This window comes from Aptenodytes patagonicus, chromosome Z (assembly GCF_965638725.1).
Source record: "Aptenodytes patagonicus chromosome Z, bAptPat1.pri.cur, whole genome shotgun sequence".
NCBI classification, from domain to species: domain Eukaryota; kingdom Metazoa; phylum Chordata; class Aves; order Sphenisciformes; family Spheniscidae; genus Aptenodytes; species Aptenodytes patagonicus.
In genome coordinates, this window is record NC_134982.1 from 86291835 (window position 1) to 86316720 (window position 24886).

At 38.4% G+C, this 24886-nt stretch overlaps 1 protein-coding gene across 1 annotated transcript in view; it reads left to right on the forward strand.

Moving 5' to 3' along the window:
• The window catches only part of ADGRV1 (adhesion G protein-coupled receptor V1), a 302215-nt gene that overhangs the window by 252243 nt on the left and 25086 nt on the right, over positions 1-24886 (forward strand). The window contains exon 87 of the mRNA XM_076361800.1: positions 7748-7869. Coding sequence (XP_076217915.1) covers positions 7748-7869 — 122 coding nt within the window. The remainder of the gene's footprint in view (positions 1-7747; positions 7870-24886) is intronic.

Here is a 24886-nt window from a genome sequence, read left to right on the forward strand (position 1 = left end):
AGAGAGGCCAATCTTCTGTGTTTTTGTAGTAGTGATGTAGTCCTCATGCTTAACGGGAGTTGTGCTTCTCTTTTAGGAGGTATTCTTTAACTTCAAACTCTTCCTTGCCACAAGGAGCAAGCAGATAAAAAAATATAAATGAACCAAAAATAATATTTTAACACGTTTTCTGCTTCCTATTTTTATAAATTATCTATGAACAATTTTGTCCAACTGGATTCATGGATGTTTACCTACCAGCTCTCTGATCTGCATATCAGCTACTGTTAAATTATGCACATCTTTAACATTCCTAATCTGTAATCAGAGGTTTTGTCATGAGTCGCTGATTGCATGGTGGTGGTGGCGGTGGTATTTTCTCCTTTGAACTCTATGAGGAAATCTGTTATGTTCTTTATTTTGGCCACAAAATCCTGTTACCAAACTCCTTTTCTACAGCAGCTGTACAAAGCAATTGAAAATGGAGCCAGCAGGATTTGGAACACTGTTATTCAAGCTTATTTTAAAAAAAAAAAATGGTTTTGTGGCATTTTTGTAGTTCTGTTGCTAAGTTTAACCCATGAGTTCTTAAGCAATAGTCTGTAAATGTTTCACTAATTTAGGTCTCCCACAAATCAGTGAAATTCTGTGAAGCAATACATTCTCCGCAGTCATCTAGGAAAAAATGTTTGTAAAGATCTTTCAGGTTTTGCAGTAGGTCTTCATGTCTAGCCAAGAACAATTAAAATCAATTAAAGTTGCATTATCAGTTTAACAACCTAAAGGGAAGACACATAGTAAATATTTATAGGTAAACTCAGAAGATCATTAAAGCTGTATTATTTAATTGCTTCTTCTATTGACTTCCCTATTTTTAGAAAAAAAATTAAACACTTCAGGCAATAGAAAACGACATAATATAGGCCAACACAGTGGTGAGAATACAAACATTCGGATACGTTATGGAAGCATAGTGCATTCTTTGTTTTCTATAGTTAAATCATCTAGAAGTTTGCTGCAAAGACATACTCAGCATTACATTTCAGAGTTTTAATATTATTTAATAATTTCCAATTTTATTAATTTCTATTTGATTTAACATTTTTCACTGCTCAGACTCATTGTTCTGGAGAATTTTATCTATAATATAAGGTACAGAAAGGAGGAAAAAAACCTTTAGGTAGTCTACCTGGCAGTTTTGTAATGAAACAGACCGAATATATGAAGTTAAGGAGTAGTTCTAACTCTACAGGCAGAAGAAACAGAAAATTTGCAATTTCAGAATATGTTTATTTTCTTTTGAATTACAAGTCTATTCCAGGAAGAAGATAATGCATTATCATCTGAAATATATAATCTAATTCAAACTGAAAAGTTATGTCTTTTCTGGATACCAATTGCAAAAACATCATCAAAACGCACCTCCTTGACTGAACATGGTATTCCCAAGGGACTAATCTTTGTATCCTGAAGACAGTTCCAGGGCTGGCAATACATAAAAACAGTGCGTTGTTTTTCTAGTTCATTTCAGTTACTTTTCCTAGTGGTGCCACAGATTTTCTCCATAGCAATGAGCTGATCTTCGTTTCATTGGGCTTATCACTTATTTTTGTTTCGATACTTCTGTTCAGGCAAGTTGTTGGTTCATTCAGATGCTAGATTTTCTCTCTGCCCAAGGGCTCGTCCATTGGTTTTCCTAACAACTGTGACGTATAAGATATATAGCAAGAAAGCATTTTTAAAGAACCTTTTGCTATGCACTGTGGGCAGTTGTTGACTGAAATTGTGCAGGAGGATTTCCACTGCTGCTTCCCTCCCTGGTAAAACAGGTTGTGGCAGGCACCATTAAATTATTCTTTCATAATCAATAGGCACTACGCAGTGGATGAGAGAAGTTAGCCGTGTAAACTGTCCCATCATTATGTGAAATTACAATGACATATATGAACCCACCTCAATCTTCAGCTTGCCATTAGGTGAACCATCAAAGGTGTGACAGTGGATCATGATGGGGAACACTGCAAGGCTCCACTTCGTCTTCTTGCTCCTCTTCACAGCTGCTTCCACCTTTTTCTTGTTCATTCCTCCTTGTCCTCCCAGCCTTGGGCTGCCAAGAGGCCACATGGCTCTTCGTGCTGTCACGTGCAGGGGCAGAGGTTGGCAGGTGTCTCCTTCCCGTGCTTTCCAAGATAGGTGTACCCGATGTATGAAGGGCGTTAATCTATAGGATGCATTTGACACTGGAAAATTATTTCTCCCTTACTCTTTTTTTTTTCTCTGCAGTGTCTGAACCAGCACTACTCAACTGGCAGAATCTATTCCAGGCCCCAGCTATGAATAAATTTTAGGCAGTCTCTTCCTGTATTGTAAAATTTAGTATTTCTCACCATTTTTCCAGTCCTTTCGGGGACATAGGTGTGACAACCATTGCAGTTCTCATTTCTGAAGAAGTCATGCAGAGGCTGACTAGACCACAGTCCTTTGGTGGTAAACTTCTTTGTGGACCTCAGTAAGCTGCTGCAACCTCCTTAGGTTGCAGTAGGTGTAGGTGTAGACACATGAGCCTCATCATCAGATTATTTCTCTGTGTAGGTCAGTACAGATGTCTTATGGCGCAGCAGAAGATGAACTTAACACTGTCACCATAGTCTTTCTTTGTGAGGTTTATTTCAGAAATATAAAATTATGTGGGTTTATTTTGTTACAGGTTTAAAACCACTGTAGGTGAAGGCATAGCTGTTTGGAAATGTTCTGGGTTTTTTTGTTTCCTCCTATTTCTTGTTCTTACTTCTGCTCTAAGGAAACCAAACAACAAAGGCAAGGCTGACAGCTGTTTCAGCTGAGCAATCTGGCATTTTATTACCTGAATCTTATGCTATTCCTGTGGAGTACCTTGCCACTGGATACTCTGATTTATCAAAGAAGTTCACCATAATTAGTTCAAGATGAGTTTGTGAAAGAGAAGTCCCCTGAAGATCACTAAATAGAAAGAAGCTGTTCAGGAACTGTTCCTGTCTGCTTCAGGAAGCTCCTGAGTTGTAAATGGGAGAATTGCCGGGAGAAGTATCACATCTGGCCAGCTTTTTTGGCCCTTGTTAGAGGCAAGGCCAGATATGCTTTTGTTTGTAGCCAGTACAGCTCCTTTTAGGTTCCCATTGATGTAAATCAATTTTTCCAGCACTTTAATACTTTTCCTGGTTCATGAGTTTTGTAATCTAATCCAAACCTGTCATGAAAATATTGTAGCCTATCTTTCAAATTCTCACCAGCATCATTTTTATGTAAATCACTGGACAAAATCTTGTGTTTACGCTAAGGACCCCCCTACTGTAGTAAAACAACAGTTTTACCACCCATAAAATCTGATTACAATGTACCGCAGCCCTCAGAACAGTAAGCATTGCAGAAAAAATAAATTTTATAGATAAGTTAATAAGGAAAATAATCTTTTCTCAGCAATGGGGAAGAAGTGAGAAAGAATGGGCACATTTAGTTGTTTGGTAAATTGTACGTATTTAATTTCACCTGGTCAAATACCAAGCTGGACTATGGTAAGTTTTCAAACTTTAAAAAACTGCACCTAGAGCTGCATAAGCTCCATTTATCTGTATTGAGTCGTCAACTCTGCCGATGTTTCTTAAACTTGTAGTTAGGGAAAAGGGGAGATATTTCAGGGAGAGGCATGAACAGTCAGGGTGGTGATATATACATACATAGATACATATATATATATATTTAAGGAGTGGGTGGACTGACTGCTGCGTAAATAAAACCCTTCATCATTCCTAGTACTAAAAAAAGGTGTGATAATAGTGTAAAAAAAATGTGGACCAGCACGGTTCGAATATGCAATGCCCAGCAGAGCTGCTTGACAGTGCCTCCCCTACATCACACTGTGCTGAGTTGACTGCTCCACGGCAGTCTTTTATCTGCTAAGGTTTACTCATTACTCAAGTAGTCTAAAAGCAACTGTTTGCACTTGGAGTTAGAGTAAAGTTCTTGTCAGTGAAGGTTCATCTGCCCAGAAGTACCCTTTGACTTTGTTTGGGAGGGGGGTGTTGGTTTTCTTTCCGTATGAAGGAAACCACAGATAACTAGACTGTCTATTTTGGTTCATTTCAAGCCTATTTATTGGCATCCTTTTCCTTGATGCAGGGCTGTTTTTACAAACTTAAAAGACATTGTTGCCAATTTTCTGGTATGTTTGTTCTAGTAATTGAGCTTTTGTTTGATTATATACAACAAATTTGTCTGCTCAAAATGGGTAAAGAGAATTCAAACAGCTGAAACTAAATGCTGCCAAAGTTTCAACTGTCTATTAACCCTTTACAATACTGCTAATGAAGCAATTGTTACTGACAAAGATAAAAGCAGAATCATAAACTGTGCAAACATTCAGCATCTGGCAAAAAACAGGTATCTTCAGGCCACCTTTATTGTTATAATGCATATATAAATTGACATGTTTGTACTGAGTAGCATTCATTACGTAAAATTTTATCAGAATTACTCAAGGTACACTCCACAGACATCTTGTTGGCTTCAGTGAGTTCGATTCTGGTTTTATCTGTGGTAAGTTTATTCTGGTGAGATAGCACTGAATTTATCAAATTTCCCCCTCACACACACTTGAAGATAATAAAGTCAGATCATTGTATATCAAAACTATATGATCCAGATATCATATTCCTCCATTTCCTTCAGCTTTATGTACACGGCTATTTCAGTGACCTATGGTTTCAACAGTCTAGAGGTGCTAGGTTATGATTAATATTGTGGTATTTTTCCTTAGGTGATGTTTATGCACTAAAAGCAGAAATCATGGTGTTAATTTTTGGCATGTTTCTACTGCCTGCAGTTTGTCCTTCCACAATTTGCTTTCTTCTCTCCCCTGCCCCCCAACTAAGTTGGACTGTATTGCAAAGTAATACAAAAGCCAACTTGCCATTATTCAACTTCCCGAGATAATTCTCTTCATTGTTTGCTTTGGTCTATGTAGAGCATTTAGAATTGTATGCATTAGTGATCATTAGTTGCCAGTCCATTACATCAGTTGAATTTCATAAGCAGCTAAAGTCTATGGCATGATTTTGAGATTTAAACAAAAAGGTATCATTCCATTAATATCTGTGCACAAATAAATTAATGAGTTGCTCTACAGATAATTACTGAATTTACCTTTAGAATTACATTTACAAAAAGCAACATTTTTTGATGTATGCTTTCTTTTTTTTTATTTTGGTAAATTTCATTATTATGACCTTAAAAACTTTGAAGTTGCCAGTTCTTTGCTGTTTTTTTGTGAACGTTGTTAAGTACACATCTAATAAGCATTTGGATTCATTAGTGTATGCAATGTAGGATAAAGAGAAATACTTCATGCTCTACTTCTTACTGTACTACCCGGTGATTTAGAGGGCTTTGCATTTTTAATTATTGTAAAAGCATTGTGATGTTAGCCATGTATATTAGTAGCTGTTACAGAAAAGTTTGTTTCAACATCTGTTGAGGCCACACGGAATTTTTCCATTTTGCCCAAGGGACTTTGAGACGGGTGCTTTGTGTGCAAGGGATACTCGTGCCTGTGGAGTGCGGCGTGAGAAATACTTTGCATTTCCATTCTATTCATCTAACGAAATCGAGTTCCTCCCAGACAAATAACAGAGCCTTAATCTTCTTCCCCTGATGCTGCTCTTAAAAATACACATGTATCATTAGTGTTATGTTATGGATCAGGGATCCTGGGGAAGTCTCTGTAATAAATTTTGGCCAGACCTCACCTCGCCCTGGGAGAAATGATTCAGGTGCTTAATGGGCATCGATTGTCATTTGAGACAACCAAGGTTATCCAGTCTGGCCTCCAGCTTTCTCTTCATAAGGAATGGACCTTCCACAGGTCCTATGTTGCATATACTGATCATGTACAGATCCTTTAGATCTCCTGTGACATGAAATACATGAATCTAATGTCATTCAAAGGCACCAATAACCACCCATGATGCCTCCTCGAGTCCTACCAGAGGTCCCTAGCTGCCTGGGGCTCACAGCACAGCATCCTCCCATCCACTGAGAGCAAGCTCGCAATCCTGCATGCACAGAAGTAGCACTATTTATGACTGGGCAAACTGGAGAGGATTAATGTCATGTCCTCAGACATAATGGCAGAACGGGAGTACCTTAACGATGAGTAGAGCTGAACTTTCAAGCACCTTTACTTAGGGAATCTGATTTTCTTAATGCTGTAATGGCCTTTGTTATTTTCCAGTAAAAACAAGTAGGGTTTTTTTTTTCCCCTCAGCAGAAAAAGCAGGGCCTTGTTAACTGTTCCAAAGAACGAAGTTTACTTCACTATTTCGGTTTTATTACCTCTAGTCCTAGGTTACCACTACCCTAGCATAATGTTAATTTTCATGTGTAACACAGTATCTCATTATAATTCACTAAGGAAATACATATCTTTGTTGAATGTTATGTCACACTATCAAACAGTGGTTGCAGAACAGCCCAGGTTTGCCCCCCAGGTTTTACTGAATGGTATTAGGCTTTAATAGGGAAAAGTTTAGGAACACAGTACCTGCTCACAATGTGCTTCGCTTCAAGTCATTCCCTTGTTTATAAAAATATACGCATACATTTCTGCCAAAGCAATAGTTATAACCCTGAAGCAACTACTGCCTGCCTTGCTGGAAAGTAGTCTTGACTTTGGCTGGCACTTACTATTTGTACAGTATTATACAAAATGCCTAAGTGCTCCCAAACTGCTGTTTCTAGAACGATGCCTGTCAAAAGCACGTCCCGGCTCTTTGCTTGATGCCGCATGACTAATGGGGAGAGGGGCAATGCCTGGCCGAGCACCTCTGCCCCTGAAGTGTGCAGACCTGCGCAGACATGGACTTTGAGGTCTGCCGGGAATACGGTCAACACGGGGGGGGGCCAGTGTGGTGTACCTGGCTGTCAGCAACAGGAGCGGGTGGGGGCGAAAGCTAACTTCTGCTTTCCTTTGTGCAAACTTTGTCCACGCAGACATCTTCCTGCCAGCATTCCTTAAATCTTTTATGCTGTAAATACAGTAGGGAATATAAAATGCAGCTGTATGTATGTGTGCTTAAGGACAGATTCTGCACATATTTTTGAAGGTGAATGAAGTTAACTGGTGCAAAGTCTGTCTTTGGGGGGGCTCCTTGACTGAGTGGAGGTTGTCACTTAAAGTTTTACAGGGTCAGATGCCTTCTCATGTTCAGCTTGCAGTAAAACTAACAACGAATCAGAGAATAAGCCATTCGTATAATTTCTATGTAATTCTATAAATTGCCAGAGTCGTGGCAGTTTTTGTATTGATAATGCTTTTTTCTTTTCCCTTTCCTCTCAATTCTTGAAAATCCGTTTCCCCCAAAAATTTCCAGAGCTTGCCAAGAGCTCTCCCGTGCTTCCCCCCTGAGGTCAGCACGTTTTCTGACTCCACGTGTGCTCTCCCCACCTGCAAAGCACCCGTGCCTGGTTTGCTGGGCTGGGCTGTGTCCCCCTGGCTCCACAATCTCCCAGCCCCCCAGCTGGCTATGCCCTTCTGCTGGTCTTCTCCTGGCCCCAGGGAGGGTCCTGAGACCCCTGGGACCCCCAGCCGGCTGGGACAGGAGAAGGGCTGCCCGTCGCTGGAGAATGAACCCCAAGGTTGGCCAGAGACGGCGAAACCGGGTCCTGCATCAGTAATGCTTTAAAAAGTGTTTTTCCCAGGGCGCACCAGCTGAAATGCTGTGTTTGTGGTTTTCAGAGATCCCCTTGGTCTTGTACCTCTTTGCCCTGGTTTCTGTCACCTGGCTGTGGGGAGGACTGCACATGGCTTACCGGCACCTCTGGATGTTAGTCTTCTTCATCATCTTCAACAGCCTGCAGGTAAGAGCTGGCGCCTTTTCCTTTCTTGCAGAGCTGGGGGGTCATCTCCACTGCTCACATGTTTGTCGTCTCAGCTTCACCAGCTGAACAACATCCAGAAGCACATTGTGACACAGTGGAAGTGTTAATTATGTATTCTCTTTATTTCTGAAATTAACATATAGGCTGCATATTAAAGCAAGGGATGCATTGTTTTGAAACAATAGCGGTATAATTGCACAGATTTAATTTCATAGCTAATACACTGGGAAAGAAAATTGCTTGCTTCTGTATGTAATATGTTACGGAGATAATTATAGCAGTAAAACTGAAATATCTGCAGCCTTTGCAAAAACACTGAGTATTTCAATTTTCTGTATCTGTTAACTCTAATAAAAAAAACTACAAAGATTTTAAAATTATATAACCATAATATTGAATTTTTTTTCCTTATTAGAGGTGAGCCTTGAGGCTTAGCTTTTCCCATGCAGTATACATATTGGTAAGGCAAAGATCTTTTCACTGAAAAAAATCAAATATATGGAAGTTGATTATTAGTTATAAAAAATGCAAATAGCCTTTTGCAGAATTTTACACATGCAGGTGCTTCTACTGGACTCAGTACTGCATTACACTGAATTCAGTGCTATACTGCACATTGTGGAATTGTTTACAGAATAAAGGATAGTATGTCACGGATGGGGAAAATGCCTCTGAGGTCTGAAAACAGTGAAATGATGAGGAATTAAAAATATATATCCAAATGTATGGTATGCAAGTTCCTCTGCCATTTTCATAATAGAAATATCTGTGTTGCCATGTATGATTTACCTATATTAAAAATCTTTATACCTCATCAAATAAAAATTAATTAAAAAGATATATTTTCACAAAGCAGATTTATTTTAGATTTGAATTCAAAAGGTGGGAGTTTCCTTAAGCAGAGATCTAAACATTTTCAAAATTCACATCTCAGACATAAATGTTTTTTTTAAAATGAGAAAAAAAAAAGTAGGTTATTCTCCTTGCAATACATTTAATTATTCAGTATACATTGTCATTTAACTATTCTGTATATATTGGCATATATTGGCTCAAATTCATTATGATGATTTCTTCTGTGAAGTTACATGAGTAGATATGCTCTAGTAATTGTCCACAAGCAAATAAAATTGCTTTTCAGGAAGGCAGCTGAGCTTTTTTTGTAGTCAGACTGCCACAACTCTGCAGGACTGGCAGTAGTTCCCTCCCTTTCCTCTCCCCCTGCAAAATCTCAGAGTACGGGCAAACCCCCACGAGAGTTTTAGCACTACAACTGTAACTTTATAGTGAAACTTAATGCGCTGAGATAAAGCATAAAAGTGTGGTGACGTGTGTGTATGTACATGTAGATATGTATATGTCCTTCTTTACTGTCTCTCTACAAAGAATTATTACTAGAATCCAATCTGGGTTTGTGTTACATAGATCTATCTCAGATACAAATTTTTGAAAAGGGTAATTTATTATAATTGAGATTTTATGGCAGAGGTTAAATGGTGCCAGAGCACTGTAATAATGCATGGATATTTGCTTTAAAATAAAATTACTTTCTTGCCAGTGCATATTTAGAGAAGAGTGATATGAGTACTTTGTGAAAATCATCATTCTTGGCCAGAGTGTTGACCCTTCTGTGTAATTGCCAGAAGAGACTTTATATTAGTCTGCTTTATATGACTTGAAATTTTGTTGTATTCATGTAAAGTTCAAAGCCATAGAATTATTGTTATTTTAATTTTGCCAATTTCAAGACACCAATTCATGCAATAACATCAAGAAGTAATGTAATAACATCATATATATGAGTAATATATTTCAACATCAACAGGATGTTGAAAGCCAGTTGTGTAAAATATAAGACCCACGAGGTCTGTGGGGGATTTATTGCACTAGTGGTCCAGTATGATAGCAGGCGATACGGAAAACACAGATGTAAAAGCATGCCTAGAATAATGTTTAAGTTATGACTACTATTAGTGATGCACCACCGAATGACTCCAGAGTTAGGATTTTGTTTAGATCCAGGTAAAAGTGAGATGAAACCAGAAATACTTGCTTTTCTCAGTCTGTGTGAAGTTGGTTAAATTTAATGCTCTTCATGTGGTTTTGTTTCCATTCATGCACTCTAAAATCTTTGAACTTTAGGAAGTTTTTTTTGTTTTGTTTTATTGGCTATTCTATGATTGTTGACTCATCTCTTATCAGCATTGCTTGTCCATACAAAAGGTATGTGCCAATAAGACCTGCACAGGTAGTACATAACTCTCGTGTGCTTCTGCTGGAACTTTTTTATGGGTATTATAACGTCAGAAATATTTCTACTGTAATTCCGTGCAACTTAAAGAATACGTATTTCTGTAGATATTGTTTTGTTACTCAAGGACCTGACATAAATAACTTTCACTTTCAAGAGCTATACTTGTCTGTCGGCTGCATCCTGCAGCAGCGTGGGGTCATGCACAAAGATCAGATAGCCTCTGTTGGCAGGTGCATTTCTAATCTTTCAGAGGCACGTCCCCAGTTGCATCTCCACCCTCAACTAGACAGCTGGGAAATATATATTGAGAAACTTCGAAATCCTTCAGAGGAGCTAGGAAATGAAAAATTGAGAAACCAAATACTACAAGCTTCACCCTCTTCTGGCTAGCTTACCTTACGTTGTTACCACTGCTGTGCAACCCCGTGGCGATGCCAGGCTGCCTGCATTGCCCTTCTGCCCATGATTCTTCCTTGACCTCTCTACCAACACGAGCAACTGCTTCACCAAGGGATATCGTCTCTTTTGCATTGGGATCAATTAATTTGGCTTCTTGCCCTAATGATAGATCGTACTATCTGGGGAATAACTGTAGATGTCAGCTGGCCTGCAGGAGATACTGCAGTATCTCCACAACAGGCAAATTTATATTCAAACAAATTACATCAATATTGGTCTTCCATGTCAAAAGGAGAAATCTGTTGGTTTTGCTATTCCTAGCCCTAGAGAATCTGTAAAATCTCAAATATAAAATAAATGTTCCTTTATTGAAAGGAGATGCAATAATTTCAAATGTATATTTTCTTCCTGGTTAATATTTTAAATTAAAACATGCAGGTCTGTAGCTCCAACTCAAACAGTAGTAAATAAAAAACTTTTCCTTCCAGCTTTGAAGAGCTCAAGAACTTCACACTTCACATTTTAAAAACATCTTTTATCCTTTGCTGGAATTTTCAGACATAAAATGTAATAGGACAGTATCCACTACCTTTTATTACTAGATATTGGAAATCACTTTTTAACGTATAAAGTTACCAAATATTTAAAAGGAAAAGATACCTTTTTAGTGTTGGGTACCCTCAGAATAGTAAAAAAAATGGAGTAGCTCTTTCACAGTACTACAGTTTTTATATTTGTTTGTTTTAGTAGGTGATTCTCTTCAGTGCTTTGTAAATCTCTACAATAAAACGAGTTTAAAAAACATTTCCTGGAACACCCCCACATTTTAAATAACCGCCCCACATATATTGTTCTCCTGCTTTAAAGTTACCATTTATCTAATCAGGAAACAGAAAAACTGACGTCTGATTCAGGTGACCAGACATGCAGCATGAAATGAAAAACAGGGAAGTAACAAGGTCAAGAGTCTGTAAATTTCCTTAATCTATGCTTTTCATCAGATAAGCCAATACACCAAATTGTCTTAATAAGAGAAAATGTCAGTATTCAAACTGTTTGTGTAGAAGAAAATTATGTATTATAAATACTGAATACTGAATAAATGAGGGTTTTGCTGTAAGCAGGTATAGCTTTATAAGGTTTTTGCAGACCGCACTCCCACTAACGAGGGGCTGGCCTCGGGGAGCACACGCTCCCTGCTGAGGGGTCCTTCTGGCCTCCAGGCTCTGCAGAGCCAGCTTCACCCACGACATGGACAGCCGTCTCCAGCATCCTTTGAAGCTTTAATCTCAGCCCGGCCGTTTGGGAATAGGAGAGGAAAATGGGACTTAACAGTGGATTTTTTCATAATGATTTCGAGAGGAACTAGCTGTCTTTTAGTGCCTGCTGTTGGCATCTCACTCCCATGCTTATGTCTTTATCAGCTATCAGAATTGATAATGATTGTTAAAATGAGTCCGTTTTTCTGCAATAAAAGGCGGTCTTACCATTTATTGGTGGGCATTTCTGTTATACAACATGCCCTATTTCAGCTGGAGAGCGATTCGGTGTTCATTAAGAGCTTTTCCCCAACAGGAAAGAGAACATGAAACAGTTTACAAGAAACAGAGACCTGCTTCCCTGCTGCTCAGGAGCTACAGACCATGTAACGAAGCAGAACGTGACCCATTAAAATGTGTTGGATATCCAAATGGATTCAGCTCAGGAGATTGGAAGGACACTGCATGTTATCCAATTTAGCTGTTTAGCCTTGTGACATACATTTCCTAGGAAATGCACTTGATAGAAAAATCATCTGCTAAGGACAAATTGTTTCCGAGCACTTCCTGCGGGAAACGGTTCCTGTCAGAGACGAGTTTATAGTACGAGCTATTCTAGTGCATGGAGGGGAAAGCAACCCTTTCCCTGTAACTTCAGGAATAAACATGCAAAGTGCCGAATGGGGGGACAATAGCTGATTTACAAAATAAAAAATAAATTTAGAAAAACATGAAAGGAAAAGGATTAGAAGCATGTTTGGGATATCTGATGTTTTGAGTTCCTTGGCAGCGTGCTCCTGATTATCCTACCCAGGCAGCATCTGTGTTGCAGAAACGTACTCCGTGCTCTCACATGAAAGGCCTCGGCTCCTTGCCTTTTCACTTGCAAAACTGAGAGGAACATTCACCTCTTTTCTTTACATATGATTGCCTTCGTGGATTTATTCACAAGATATTTGCTGGGGTCAGGAGTGAAAGAATAAGCTGCTGTCTTGTGTGCTTCTCTCTAAAGGTTAGGATTTCACAAGCTGTTTTGCATATGCTATACTCGTCTAAACGATCGCCGTGTTTTTCATGCAATTAGGGGGGTGTTTCTGGTTTGTATAGCTAACGTCATCAGCGGCATGTTTGCCGTTCGATGGATCCAAAGTTCAGGGCGGTGGGTGGATCTCTTCCTGTTGTTTGCAGAGGGGTTGGGATGAGGCTTCAGACCCATTCTCAGGCTCTTCCCTGCAGCCGACTTTCTCAGTGTAATCTTGATTGTTCTTTGCCTATATTTCCAGCAAACTGCACTGCACACCCCAACCCTCTGTCTTACAATTTAGGGTGTATCTACACTGCAAACTACAAGGTATTAGATACCCCTGAGCTACCCGTGTCGTGGTTTCCTGTGCTAAGCCCCACCACACCTTAGCCCCAGCAATAAATTAATTAACTTTTTTAATAAGTAATTTTGAATCAAAACCTTGCTTTTATGAAGTACTGAAATGTTACCTGTCAACAGTATCAGAACTCCATTTTTCAGCAATTATAAGTCAGGAGAAAAGTAAATCAAAACTGGGAGATGTCCCATTGTTAACCACAGTATTCAAAAAGATCTTGTGTGGTTGTTTTGGCTGATGCAGATAAGGGTAAAATGTCTTTGCCCGCTCTGTGTTTGAGCACACCAGGATGACTCATGCCCACATAATGACCAACAGTGTTACATGTAAAATACATCTTCCCAAGAAACACAGGAAAGATCTGGCAGTAAGAGTTGACTGGTCATTTTCCAAACTGGGAAAAATGGCTGACTTGCCTAATACGACAATTTTTAAAAGTCAACTTACCTGTAGTGGATTACAGTAGGAGAAGATTCAGGAGTTCAGGTAGAAATGTTTGAAAAGCCCACGGTACCTTTAACAAGAAATATGGACATGCAGAAAACGAGTGAACAGGTGCACGCCCAAAGCTGGCATTGGCTGGAGCAGATGTGATTCACCAAACTTCATTAATTAAAATAGTAGAGGCAAACCAGAATGGGACCAAGGGCTAGCTCAGGTAGCAAAGGAGATAAAATATCAGAGAAGACTAGTAGATATGGTGCCAAACCCCCGTCCCCCACCGTCCCCCCCATTATAATGAGGAATACCTTATTTATGGAACTACAGAAAATAAATGTAGCAAGATAAATCAATATGCCACAGTTTTAGAAGCCAAAAAAAAGTAAAAAAATACAGCATATGGAGAAAGCAAGAGAACAAAGATAGACAGTTTTGTAAGTGCATTATATTAGTGTAGCAAAGAAAATAAACAAAAGTATATGGTTTATAAAGCTCATGCCAGCACCAGTTGCAAGTGAAAGACATGTTTTTTCCTAGAACATGCTATTTAACTGTGGGACATAGTCAGGGGACACTGAGAAGGCCACCGCTATAAATAGGTTCACTTCCTTTTCCTTATGGCATCTTCCTAACGCGTCTCCTCCTGATGAGTCAGAGATGGACTAGATGATCCCGTACAGCAGTTCTGATGATCTAAGCCACACAAAACCAAACAAAATCGCATGAGATGCGAGTAACTATGGTGGGCTGCAAAAGACTGCCTAAAGATTTAGCAGGAAAATGATTCTACACTGCAGATAAGCCCAACAAAAGACAATGAGGTCATCATAGTATTGCCAAGATAAGGTGAACTACAAGCAGACCATCAAGACAAGCACATAAGCTTGTTCAAGTAGAAATAGTACGAGCAATACCAAATCCTCTTCTGTCAGCTGAGTGCATAAACCAAACACAATTAAACACAACTCAAAGAATTCATACACTACCCCAGAAACAAAATAAAATACACATCAAAAGCAGGCATTGCATTTTGACATCTGTGCAGTAAAGTAGATTCCTGTGCTGTTTCTGGGGGCTTGGATTCTCTTCCAGATATACTATACCCGGAAGGAAAGAAAATAGTATACTCAGAACAGTTCACTTGTTTAATAAGTGAACAACGAAGGGTTAGAAAAAGAAGTTATTTTTGCTAAAGTAAAAAAACCTAAAAGTTTGCTCAGTATGTGCATTTATTTTACAAAAAGTAAAAAGAACTAATATAAAGCAAATGAAGAAATATTCTCGCTTTTTGAGACTTGGCACTTTTTGACATCAGCAGCTAAACTTTTGGGATATAATCCTGACTGGGCAGTAGCATTGGTATGCAATTGGTATGCCGTGCAAACTTACGAAGCCATCTGAGTGACTTGATTATTCAGTGAATCAAGACAATGCAGTATTCAACTTTATATCCCTTTCTCTATGTATATTACTTCCTTCTTAAAGAAGAATGCTCTGTGTTCCTAGTTACCACCCTAAACATACTCTAATACATGATTACCGTAATGACTTATGAAACTATGGTAAAATACTCCCTTTACCTATTCAAGTTCTTACGTAATGGACACAAAGTCAGTCTACAGCTGAAGACAAAACAAAGAAAGAAAAAAGTGTGCCGTGTCAGGTAAACGAAGCATTGTTAGGTTGGAACTAAATACCTGATAAATATATAGGAGAAACTGATGTCAGAAGAGAATAGCTTGTGTCTAGAGCTGTGTTTATGATGATGATGAAGGTATACAGAATAATGCATAATAAAATTGCAAAAAGTACAGAGTGAAAGAATGTACTGAAATGGGCTTTGATTTACTGGATTTTCAAGCAATCGTCAATCAAAAACATTTAGGGAGAATTTCAATCTGTTGCCCATTTTAGAAAAAATTAAAACAGTGTATTTTTTAAAACAAATATAGTAATTAAATAAATAGCATTTATGAAGGTACTTCGGCAGTTCTTGAAGAACTTACCTTAAAATATATTTCAGGAAAAGCCTCTAAACACTTTAATCATTTTTTGAGGTAGAAGATGACAAAGCAGTTTTAACCATTCCCCTAGGAAGGCGTTAGTAATAGCAAGAATTATGTAACAAGTAAGAAATGTAACTATAACATATACTGCTATATCCACTGAAAAGGACTTGGGATCTTCTTCCAGCTCTGTCAATAAGAGTCGACTTTCCTTATTGTGGAGAATAAGATAGCAACCATCTTGATTTGGTATCTGTAACAAATCACCCACCTTTGTGTTCTGCATTGCTGCCAATCTCTTTGTGTCACCATAAATAGCATTTTTTCAACAACTCAGCTAAAATAAGTATCTCAGTATAATCATAATGTAGAGTCAATCTTTATTTTGCTTTTCAATCCACACTTCTAAATTCTGTACTATTATTTTAAGACCACTAATTGATGGTCATAGCATTCAGAAGTTGAGAGTGTGGCTTCTAAGTCTTGAAAGTAGAGAGTTTCTTTATAATTGGCTGAAGTACTTAATGCCTTTTTTTTATACCCCACTGGTTTTCACCAGCAGAGCCTGCTGCACTCACTTGGCAGGGTTTGGGAAGGAGAGAGGCAGCAAAAAGCAGGGGAGTAACACGCTGAGGACCACTTAGAGAAGCTGTAATACCCAGATCCATGGGACTGAAAGGGAATCATCCAGAAGTGCTGAAAGAGCTGGCCATGTAATTGTGAGCCTATTGAAAAATCATGGTGACTGAAGATAAGTGCAATGGCAAGGAAAAGGATCACATTACTCTCAGATTTTAGAAAGGCAGAGTATAACTTCAGGAAATTTGCAACTGACAGTAACTAGGGGAAGTGGAACTCCCCTTGGACATAAGGCAAAGCACATACGAGGCTGCACCAGGAGGAATTTGGCCAACGGATTGAGTTGTCATGCTTGTCTACTCAGAGCTAGTGAAGCTACACTTGGAATACTCTCCAAGACTTTGGAGTCTCCAGTTCACGAGGTGTGTGTAGAATCTAGTGAGGGTTCAAGGGAGGGCTACCATGGTGGTCGGAGGCCTGGAGCACATGTCCTGTGAAGAGTGGCTGAGGGACCTGGGCTTGTTTAGTCAGGTGAGGACACCATTGGAAAATGTAATAGCAGCATGCAAATATTTGAAAGGTAATTAAAAAGATGATGATGTCATGCTTTTCCACTCTACTCTCTTGATAGTGCCAGGTGGTACAACAAGGGCACATGGCCACAAAACTGTGGCGTAGGAGGTTTTCAGATTGGACATTAGGAAAAATAATCCACTGGTATGAAGTACAGAACTGGAACCGTTGTCCAGAGAGGTTTGGGATCTCCATTGCTGTATGGTTTTAAGACTCAGCTAGACAAAGCCATACTGACCTGATCAATGGACTAACCCTCTGAGTGGACTAAATGTCCTTCAGAGGTCCCATCCAGCCAGTTCTCCTGTGATTCTATGATTTGACGTGTGGGAAGCTCTATTCTCAACCCATTCATTGTGATAGATAGATAACAACACTGGCCACATGGCCCTGAGGTCATGTGTTTTTAGAAAAGCACCAAATATCACAGAACTAATGATAAAACCCAAAGACCTGGAAATGATATAGACGGGAAAGTTTAGGTAAAATATTAGCCATCTTTAGGAATTATTTTGGAGTAGTGGATTCAGTTTCTCATGTTTCAGCACTGCAGAGTGATCTCTATGCATATGTATCTTCATGCTGAACATCATTACAATATGAAGGCTGATCTGAACGTTTCTGTGAAATAAATGCATGTAAAGTTTTAATAGCCTCAAGGAAAAGAACCGTTCCCTTTTCTTCCACCCACACATTTCCTGCACAAGAACCCTCTATATTGTACAAGCCTGATGTTTCACCAGTATGAGAAGGATGTTTTCTCCTTTTCTTCGTGATAAATACAGATGAGGCCTTGTCTGGAGGCTTGTAAAACTTGCATTAAAAAAAAAAAATCATTCTTTTATTTTACTTACAGCTTCAGTGGCCTCCAAGCAACTACTGTAGAAAGAGTGAATGGCATTACTGCTTTTATCTCTCATAGTTTCATTATTACTCAGCATATTCATGATATGCAATTTTAGCAGAGACCATAATAAGCTAAAATTTCATTCTGAAATAACACCGAAATAAAAGAAATTCAGTAAAGACTGACTTCATTAACTTTTTTCTGAAGTACTATATGCAACATAAAGTCCCTCTTTGTATTTTATTTTATCCTTGACATACAATACATTTTAAACAGGAGTCACTGTTGGAAATTGTTTAGATTTTTGGAATGTCATCCAGCTGATGAGTGTTGAAGGAATATGAGTTCAAGGACCACCATCCAGCTTTAACTTATAGGATGACTTGTTGAATTGGTAAGAGAAGAGAACAGGAAGGGGTATTAAAAATGTATACAAGACTGGGAAAAAGAAAATCCAATCATTTAAGCGTATGGTCCTCATAGAATAATGCATGAAGGAACTTCTGTCATGTAAGTGAAAAGGTTATTGCATACAGCAACCAGTGTCAATAAAGTAGGAGTTCCAAACTTTAAAAAAAAAAAGACCACTTAATAAGTTTTATCACCTAGTGAAATCCTCCTGGATTGTGGGCAAGATAGAGTTAAAATAATCTTGAAAACATCAGTGAGACCAATTCTTCACAGCTTTTTCTTGTAGTGCATTTAAAAAAAAAAATTATTGTGTTAATCTACATGCAGATAAATTGCAAATGCTTATTTTCCAGTGAGGACAGAGCTGTTCTCTAAGTGCAATTGATAATGGTTTTGCCAGCCTAGGAAATAATGAATTAGAAGTTGTCCAAACTAGGACAGAGTTAGCCTAAAAGAAACTGTTCAATGGATTCTTTTTAGAAGTGCTTTCTTCTAAAGAAGTGTTGTTGTGAGCCCTAACAGGTCACATTAGGACTAAAGGGGAGGTAGTTTGCCAAAAGAAACAATGACTTTTTGCAACAGTGACATGACATATATATAGTTTGCTTTTTACTCAAAAGCATTTTGGAATAGAATAAGCAAAGAGTCCTTGAAATAAAGCTGGGAGACCTCTAGACATCAGCAAAACCTTTTTGTGCCAGAACATAGATTCAGACTGTATCTTATATGCTAAATATATTTTGATTTTGTCAACTAGGAGCCTGTTAGACATCAGTTTTATGATTAAAGATCAGATACTTAAAAGTAAGATAAAATCTAGCTTGGATGTAGTGAAGTTAGGCATACTAGTCCAAGCCATTATCTGCTAATCCAGACAAAAAGAAATGCAGCAAATCCATTCAACTCTTAGGGAGATATTTGATACGGTGCCACAACAAAATTGGAGGTATAAGAGTAAAGGGAAAAATACGGCAAAAATAAAATGGGAAAAATAAAAAAACCAATAATATTGCATCTTGATACTAATCATCACTTGAATTTTCATTATGACTGTGGCAGAAAAGATGCTAATACAGCTTTTTGATTACACAAATTTAGGGGTTATTGGTGATTCAGAGGACTGATGTATCCTACACAATGAAATGGATGAATCTTAGTCTGTGGAATGACTTAATAGCAATTATATGAGATCTGGCAACACTAAGTGCAGAATTATGCACTAAGATACTAAGAGTGAAAGAACTTCTGCTATAAGTTGTTAAGTTATATATAAACGAGAAGTACAAACTGAGATGGGTGTATTGCTTTATCTCAGGACAAATGCAAATCACCAGTATGATACAGGCTTGAAAGAAGCAAATGTGATGCTAATTTTGTACCCAACAGCAATACGAGTGCCATTGTAAAAGGTACTGGTGACATATTATTTGGGATCCTGTGGACGTTTCTGAGCCCATTGGTCCAAGAGATGAATTCTGTATATGGTAGGAGCAGAAAAAAGGTATTAGTGGTGATCAGGGATTTGAAAATCTTATTTCAGAAGCCTGAGAGTATTTCATGTGTCGGCAATTACCTGTTGTCTGTGTGCATACTGGCCTTGACCCAGCAGCTGTATTAATCACACTAGTGTCATGTTGCACACAAAATAATGTATCCTGTCTCTCAGCAGGCATTTTTTAGAGACTTCAGTCCTCTTTCAGAGTTGGCCCTAACTCAGAACAACTTTTTGAGTTCCAACATCTTGGTTCTGCTCAGGAGGCAAGGTGGTGTGAGGGCATAAAGAAGGCATTGAGCATCACTTTCAAAGTTAAATTCACTTTGACTACATCTACTAGCACAGTGCTCTGCCAGCTGCCACTTGTATGGGCAGTTAAACATCTAACCTGCTCAGAAACACCGAGTGTGGCTATGATCTCATACCACTAAATTCTTTGAGATTTTCAGTATTTTCTTCTATTAACAAAAGGACCATGAATTTAAGGAACTTGTTAACTGTACTGTCGTACATTCATTCCAAAGTCAGTTTGTTTGAAAGTATTTAATTGTAATGTTGCCAGGGTTTTCTTTTCGTACTAAATTTTTGTGATGGATTTTTTTTCTCCAAAGGGGAACATGTCAACAGTTAAATGTGAGATCTGTATATAACCACTTAGTAGCAACTCTCTCAGGAAGCTTTCTAACGCATGTGAGGACTGCAGATCATTTGTGTCTGGGAAGAGTTGAGCAACTGTGAAGCTGGAGCTAACCACAGTTGGATGAAAATTGCTAAATTATGTTTTCTTTATTTTGAGCAAAATGTCAAGTGTTGCTCTTTTGCCTTTGCCTTGACAAAGGTCAATTGGATTAAAAAAGGCACCAAATAAACTCGTACTGTCAGCTGATTATTTGTTTAATCTTCAGATGTGTTGTTTTGCTGTTACAATAGAGTCATGGAAAGTTTTAGTGACAAAGATATATTAGATCCTCAATTGCAAAACTGGGAGCCACACTGATATTTTTTCTTTGTTCTTTGTTTGTCTTCTTAAAGGAGGGTGAGTAGAAGATTTAGTTTTGTGAAGGGTATCATCTTATTTTCTCTCTGTCTGTGTGAGTTTGTGTAAATAAAACACATGGCCTACTGGAGACTTCCTAATGTTGTGACTGTGCTTCAAAAAATGTGTAACAGGGAAGCAGGCTGAAAATTGTAACACTTATCCTAAAATATGCTCAGATACCCTGCACACCCACTAGAGGATTTTGAAAGTTCAGTATTTCTTATGCCCCAGCATAAGAATTCATCCTCTAGGATGAATCTTTTGAGTTCCAGGAAAGAGAAAACTGGCACTTTAATAGGCAGAGTGATTCCTTTCCAAGTGGAGTGGAGCCAGCAGCTCTTGCAGGACCTTTTTCTCATTCCTGGCTTCTGAAAGGTGGCAGGAAAACAGTGATTCTCACCATGAAGACTGCTGTTTCCTGCAAAGCTTTATTTTCACACTAGCTTTTGTGTAACCACCTATTATTAGCCGAATAGGTCAACCTATGTGACAGAAATTTGTATTTCATAAAAGGAGTATGTGCTTATAGGTCTATTTTCAATTCTGTCATTTCATTTTCATCAGTGAACAAAAAAGGGTTAGTCACACTCCCCACCTCTTGGCACCGAAATTAGTACACTGGTTTCCAAAGGTTTTTTATGTCATCGGTAAAGAGGGAAATGTGATTCCAGAGGATGCTTCACCAGACACATGTAAGGTTCCTGCTTTCTCATTACTTTCAGTCAGAATAACATTTCAGTGTTTAGGCTCTTTATACTGTAATGTTTTATTAAACAGAATTGTCTTTGTGTTCTAAAAAAACCAACAAAAACCAACACATAAAAAAGTGAAAATAAGTAATAGTCATCTTAGGAACTGGTTACTTTCACGTTGCCCTTTAATGATAAAGAGTGCTTTGTCCTTTCCTTATTACAGTATTTTTTTGCTGATGAACATCTGCTAAAGTCTTGAGAACTAAGCTCAGGTTAGGACCACCTGCTTTAGCTGGGTGCCTATATACTTGCTAATGCCTAGCAATTATTTAGGTTGAGAAACTTTGATTATACGTTAACTGTAGTGCTCTGGAGTTCATGACTGGGCCAGACTTTCATTGTGTTGAATACTGTACAGAGAACAAAAGATGTCCTGTGCCCTCAGGTGTCTATAAACTCCAACATGAGACAAGAAATGGACATGCAGGACACGCAGTACAACCAGACAATTAGGCAACAGGCCAGCATGACAGGCAGGCAACAAGCTTTTGTGGCCAGGGACCTAAGAGGAGGTCATCAAGAAGGTGAGCAGGTTGGATATTTAACTGTTTGTCCATAAAAATCGTAACTGGCAGTGCACTGCACTATTCAAAGTGCTGCATGGTGGGAGGATGAGAGACAATGAGAATAAGTTGAAATAAACCTCAAGTACGCTAGGTACCTTCAAGCTGAGTCAGGGAGGAGCAAAGACTGTTTCTGTGCTCTAAAACCACACTAAGGACCATTGCTCTGGAGTGTTTTGCAACAAGCAGCAAAGCTTCTCCCCTTCTTCCCATGGCAGGAATCCAGTCCCGTCCTTGAATATCTCCTGAGATTTAGTCCCAAAGACAACCCTGTCCTTACGCACCTGCTTCTTTGTCCCCTTCTGCATAGGTTTCAAAAAAATATCTAGGCATTGTATACATTAAGAACAGAAAGTCTGCTAGCACCCATTCCAATATTTCTTTGCCTATCTGAGAACCTTTTTACATTTCTCCCTAAGAAATAGGTAATCTCAGAAGGAGAAACCAATCATTTGTATCCACATTTCCACAGGGGCTTTGCTTTGCAAATAAGTACAGTGAAGATGTCCTTCACGTAGGCTGCAGTAGTACAAGATGTAGTGAGGCCATGGAGTCATGACAAGATCGTTGGACCACTAGAAGTTTTTCTTAAGAGTCAGTGTAGAAATAGTCTAAAAAGTAATTTATCCGAGATCTAGCCATGTGTGCTGAATTTTGTCTGAAGTTATTATCCCAATCCCTTGAAAAACAATGTAACTGTCCTACTTTCCTTTAGGACACATGAAAACCAACTGAGAAAGTATCTTTAGGGTAGCCCTTACAAAATTTTAGAAATATTTAAAGTAACAGCAAATATATTTGTAGAAAAACACAGATCTTGTCTGGTGTATTTGGACAAACTTACAGAAATCTGGAAATACAGAAAATAACAAACATGAGAAATGCAGTATTTTCACTAATGTAATATAAATTTTAAGTTCATGCATTGTAAAGAAATTTCAAAGTACTCATAATTAGTCATTTTCTGCTTGTGAAAATTATCACAGTAGGATACACTGATATATGGAAAACTGACAATAAATTATTTTTTAATGACTATCTTTTTTTTTATAGTTCACCTGCCTGTAAGTAGTCATGTCTGCTCTGCAGCAGCATGAATTACCAGCCTGTCAATCTTCAGAGTACCTTTCTGAGATGGATATTATCATCTCTGTTTTATATATGGCTGGAATAAAAGCCATGGGAAGATAAATGACTTGTGTAGGGCCAGCATACTTGCTAATACAGGAAGCAAATTCAATGGCTCCTACATTTCAGGTTTGTACTTAGTTTATTAAACCATATTACTACCAATCTCTTAGTCTGTATTGCTGCAAGTACTTTATTTTTTGAATGGATTTTATTTTCTAAATGGAAACCAGATTCAGTGCTACTAGGTCATTAAATCCCTGTAACAGTAGAGAGTAGAAGGAGCTGTGGGATGAATGATTTTCAGCACAATCTAAATAAAGACCCTCTTCTTCCTGGAAACATCTCCTTTTGGATTGCTTCAGATTGCCACCCTCCTTTCCATTGGCAAAGAGCATTAGCACAAACTGTTTAGTCACTTTGCTAACATGGCTTGGCTTAGTTTGTAAAAATGATTTGTAATAGCTAAAATGTCAAGCGTGAACTAGAAGAAAATAATGCGGTACTTAACACTAAGTGACGTCTAACTTGCCTGGAAATTTCTCCTTGCACAGTACCAATACAAACAATGCAAAAATAAATAAATCCCAGGATCATAGTTAAAGCTTTCTGCCCAGAATGTGATTTCTGTGTGTGACTTGTGTAGATTGAGCCAGTTAGTGCATTAAAGGATTATTTTTATTAGCTTTGTTCACATAAAACCTAAGTTATACTGTATTCTGCAGCTTTTCAAAAAAGTGTTTAAGTAGGTGTTAAATGGTTCAGCCTTTATTTTTCATAAAAAAAAAGGAATCGGTCGTCATGTCAATACTCAAAGACTCTGTGTAGAGGATGGAAGAGTCTTGCAGTTTGGGGTTGAGGTGTGCCTTGTAGGGTACTTCATCCTATCCCACCGAATAATCTCCTCTCCAGCACGGCTGAGCCGGAGGATCAGAAGTTAATTTCAAAGACTTATATCTTTACTGCTATCTTCACTGCTATCCCTTGCTGACCCCAGGAAGGCAACAGGGCAAAAATAATCCCAGAAAAAAGCAGCGTGTAAGGTTACTACATCCTTTCCTCCTGAATGGTGAACTTGGACTCATATCATGTACTACGGGATCCTTTCATTGGCAAACTGGATAAAATCTTGATTTCAGTGACCTACCAAGAACAGAGAAAAAACAGTCTTTTTGTTGAAAGTGAAACCTTCCTTTCAGCACATTCCTCAAATACTGAAAAAAGTGTAAAGATATGTATTTATTTTCTTTACAAAAATATGTCAGTGCATCCTTAAAGCATGAGTGCTAGATTTTTGGGCTGCCATTTGAAATACATCCGCTATGTGATACGACACAGATAATCCTAAACGGACATAGAGCACATCTGCTTTGGAGCCAAGAGTAATATAATAGTGTCAACAGAGATGCAGGGCCGGGGGGGTGCGGTGATGGGGGGAAAAGCTCCCAAGCTTGGGCTCAGCGCTGCTTACTCTGCTACGCTGCTGTTGACCTGGCTCTTGCTCAGATGATGACTCTAGTACCCTTTTCCTTAGTGGCCTTTGGATTGGTCATTCGGTTGGGTCATGTTTTGTTTTGTGTTAAATTTTGTTTTGTATTAAAACTTCACTTTCATATGTATGATTACGGTTTACTAAGTAACAGGCGCTTTGGTAAGTGCTTTGCTGCCCCAAGTCTGTTAATGTCCAACAGGTCGGACTATAATTATCACAACAGCCATGCCACAAACACTGCACTTAGTAACATCTGCAAAACATAATAGTCATGCCTATGCCATATATTAATGATTTATTGACCCTTTAGAAACTATGCATAAGCAGAATTGTGGAACAGATTCTGCCAATTGTCTCAGAATTAATACTAATTAAT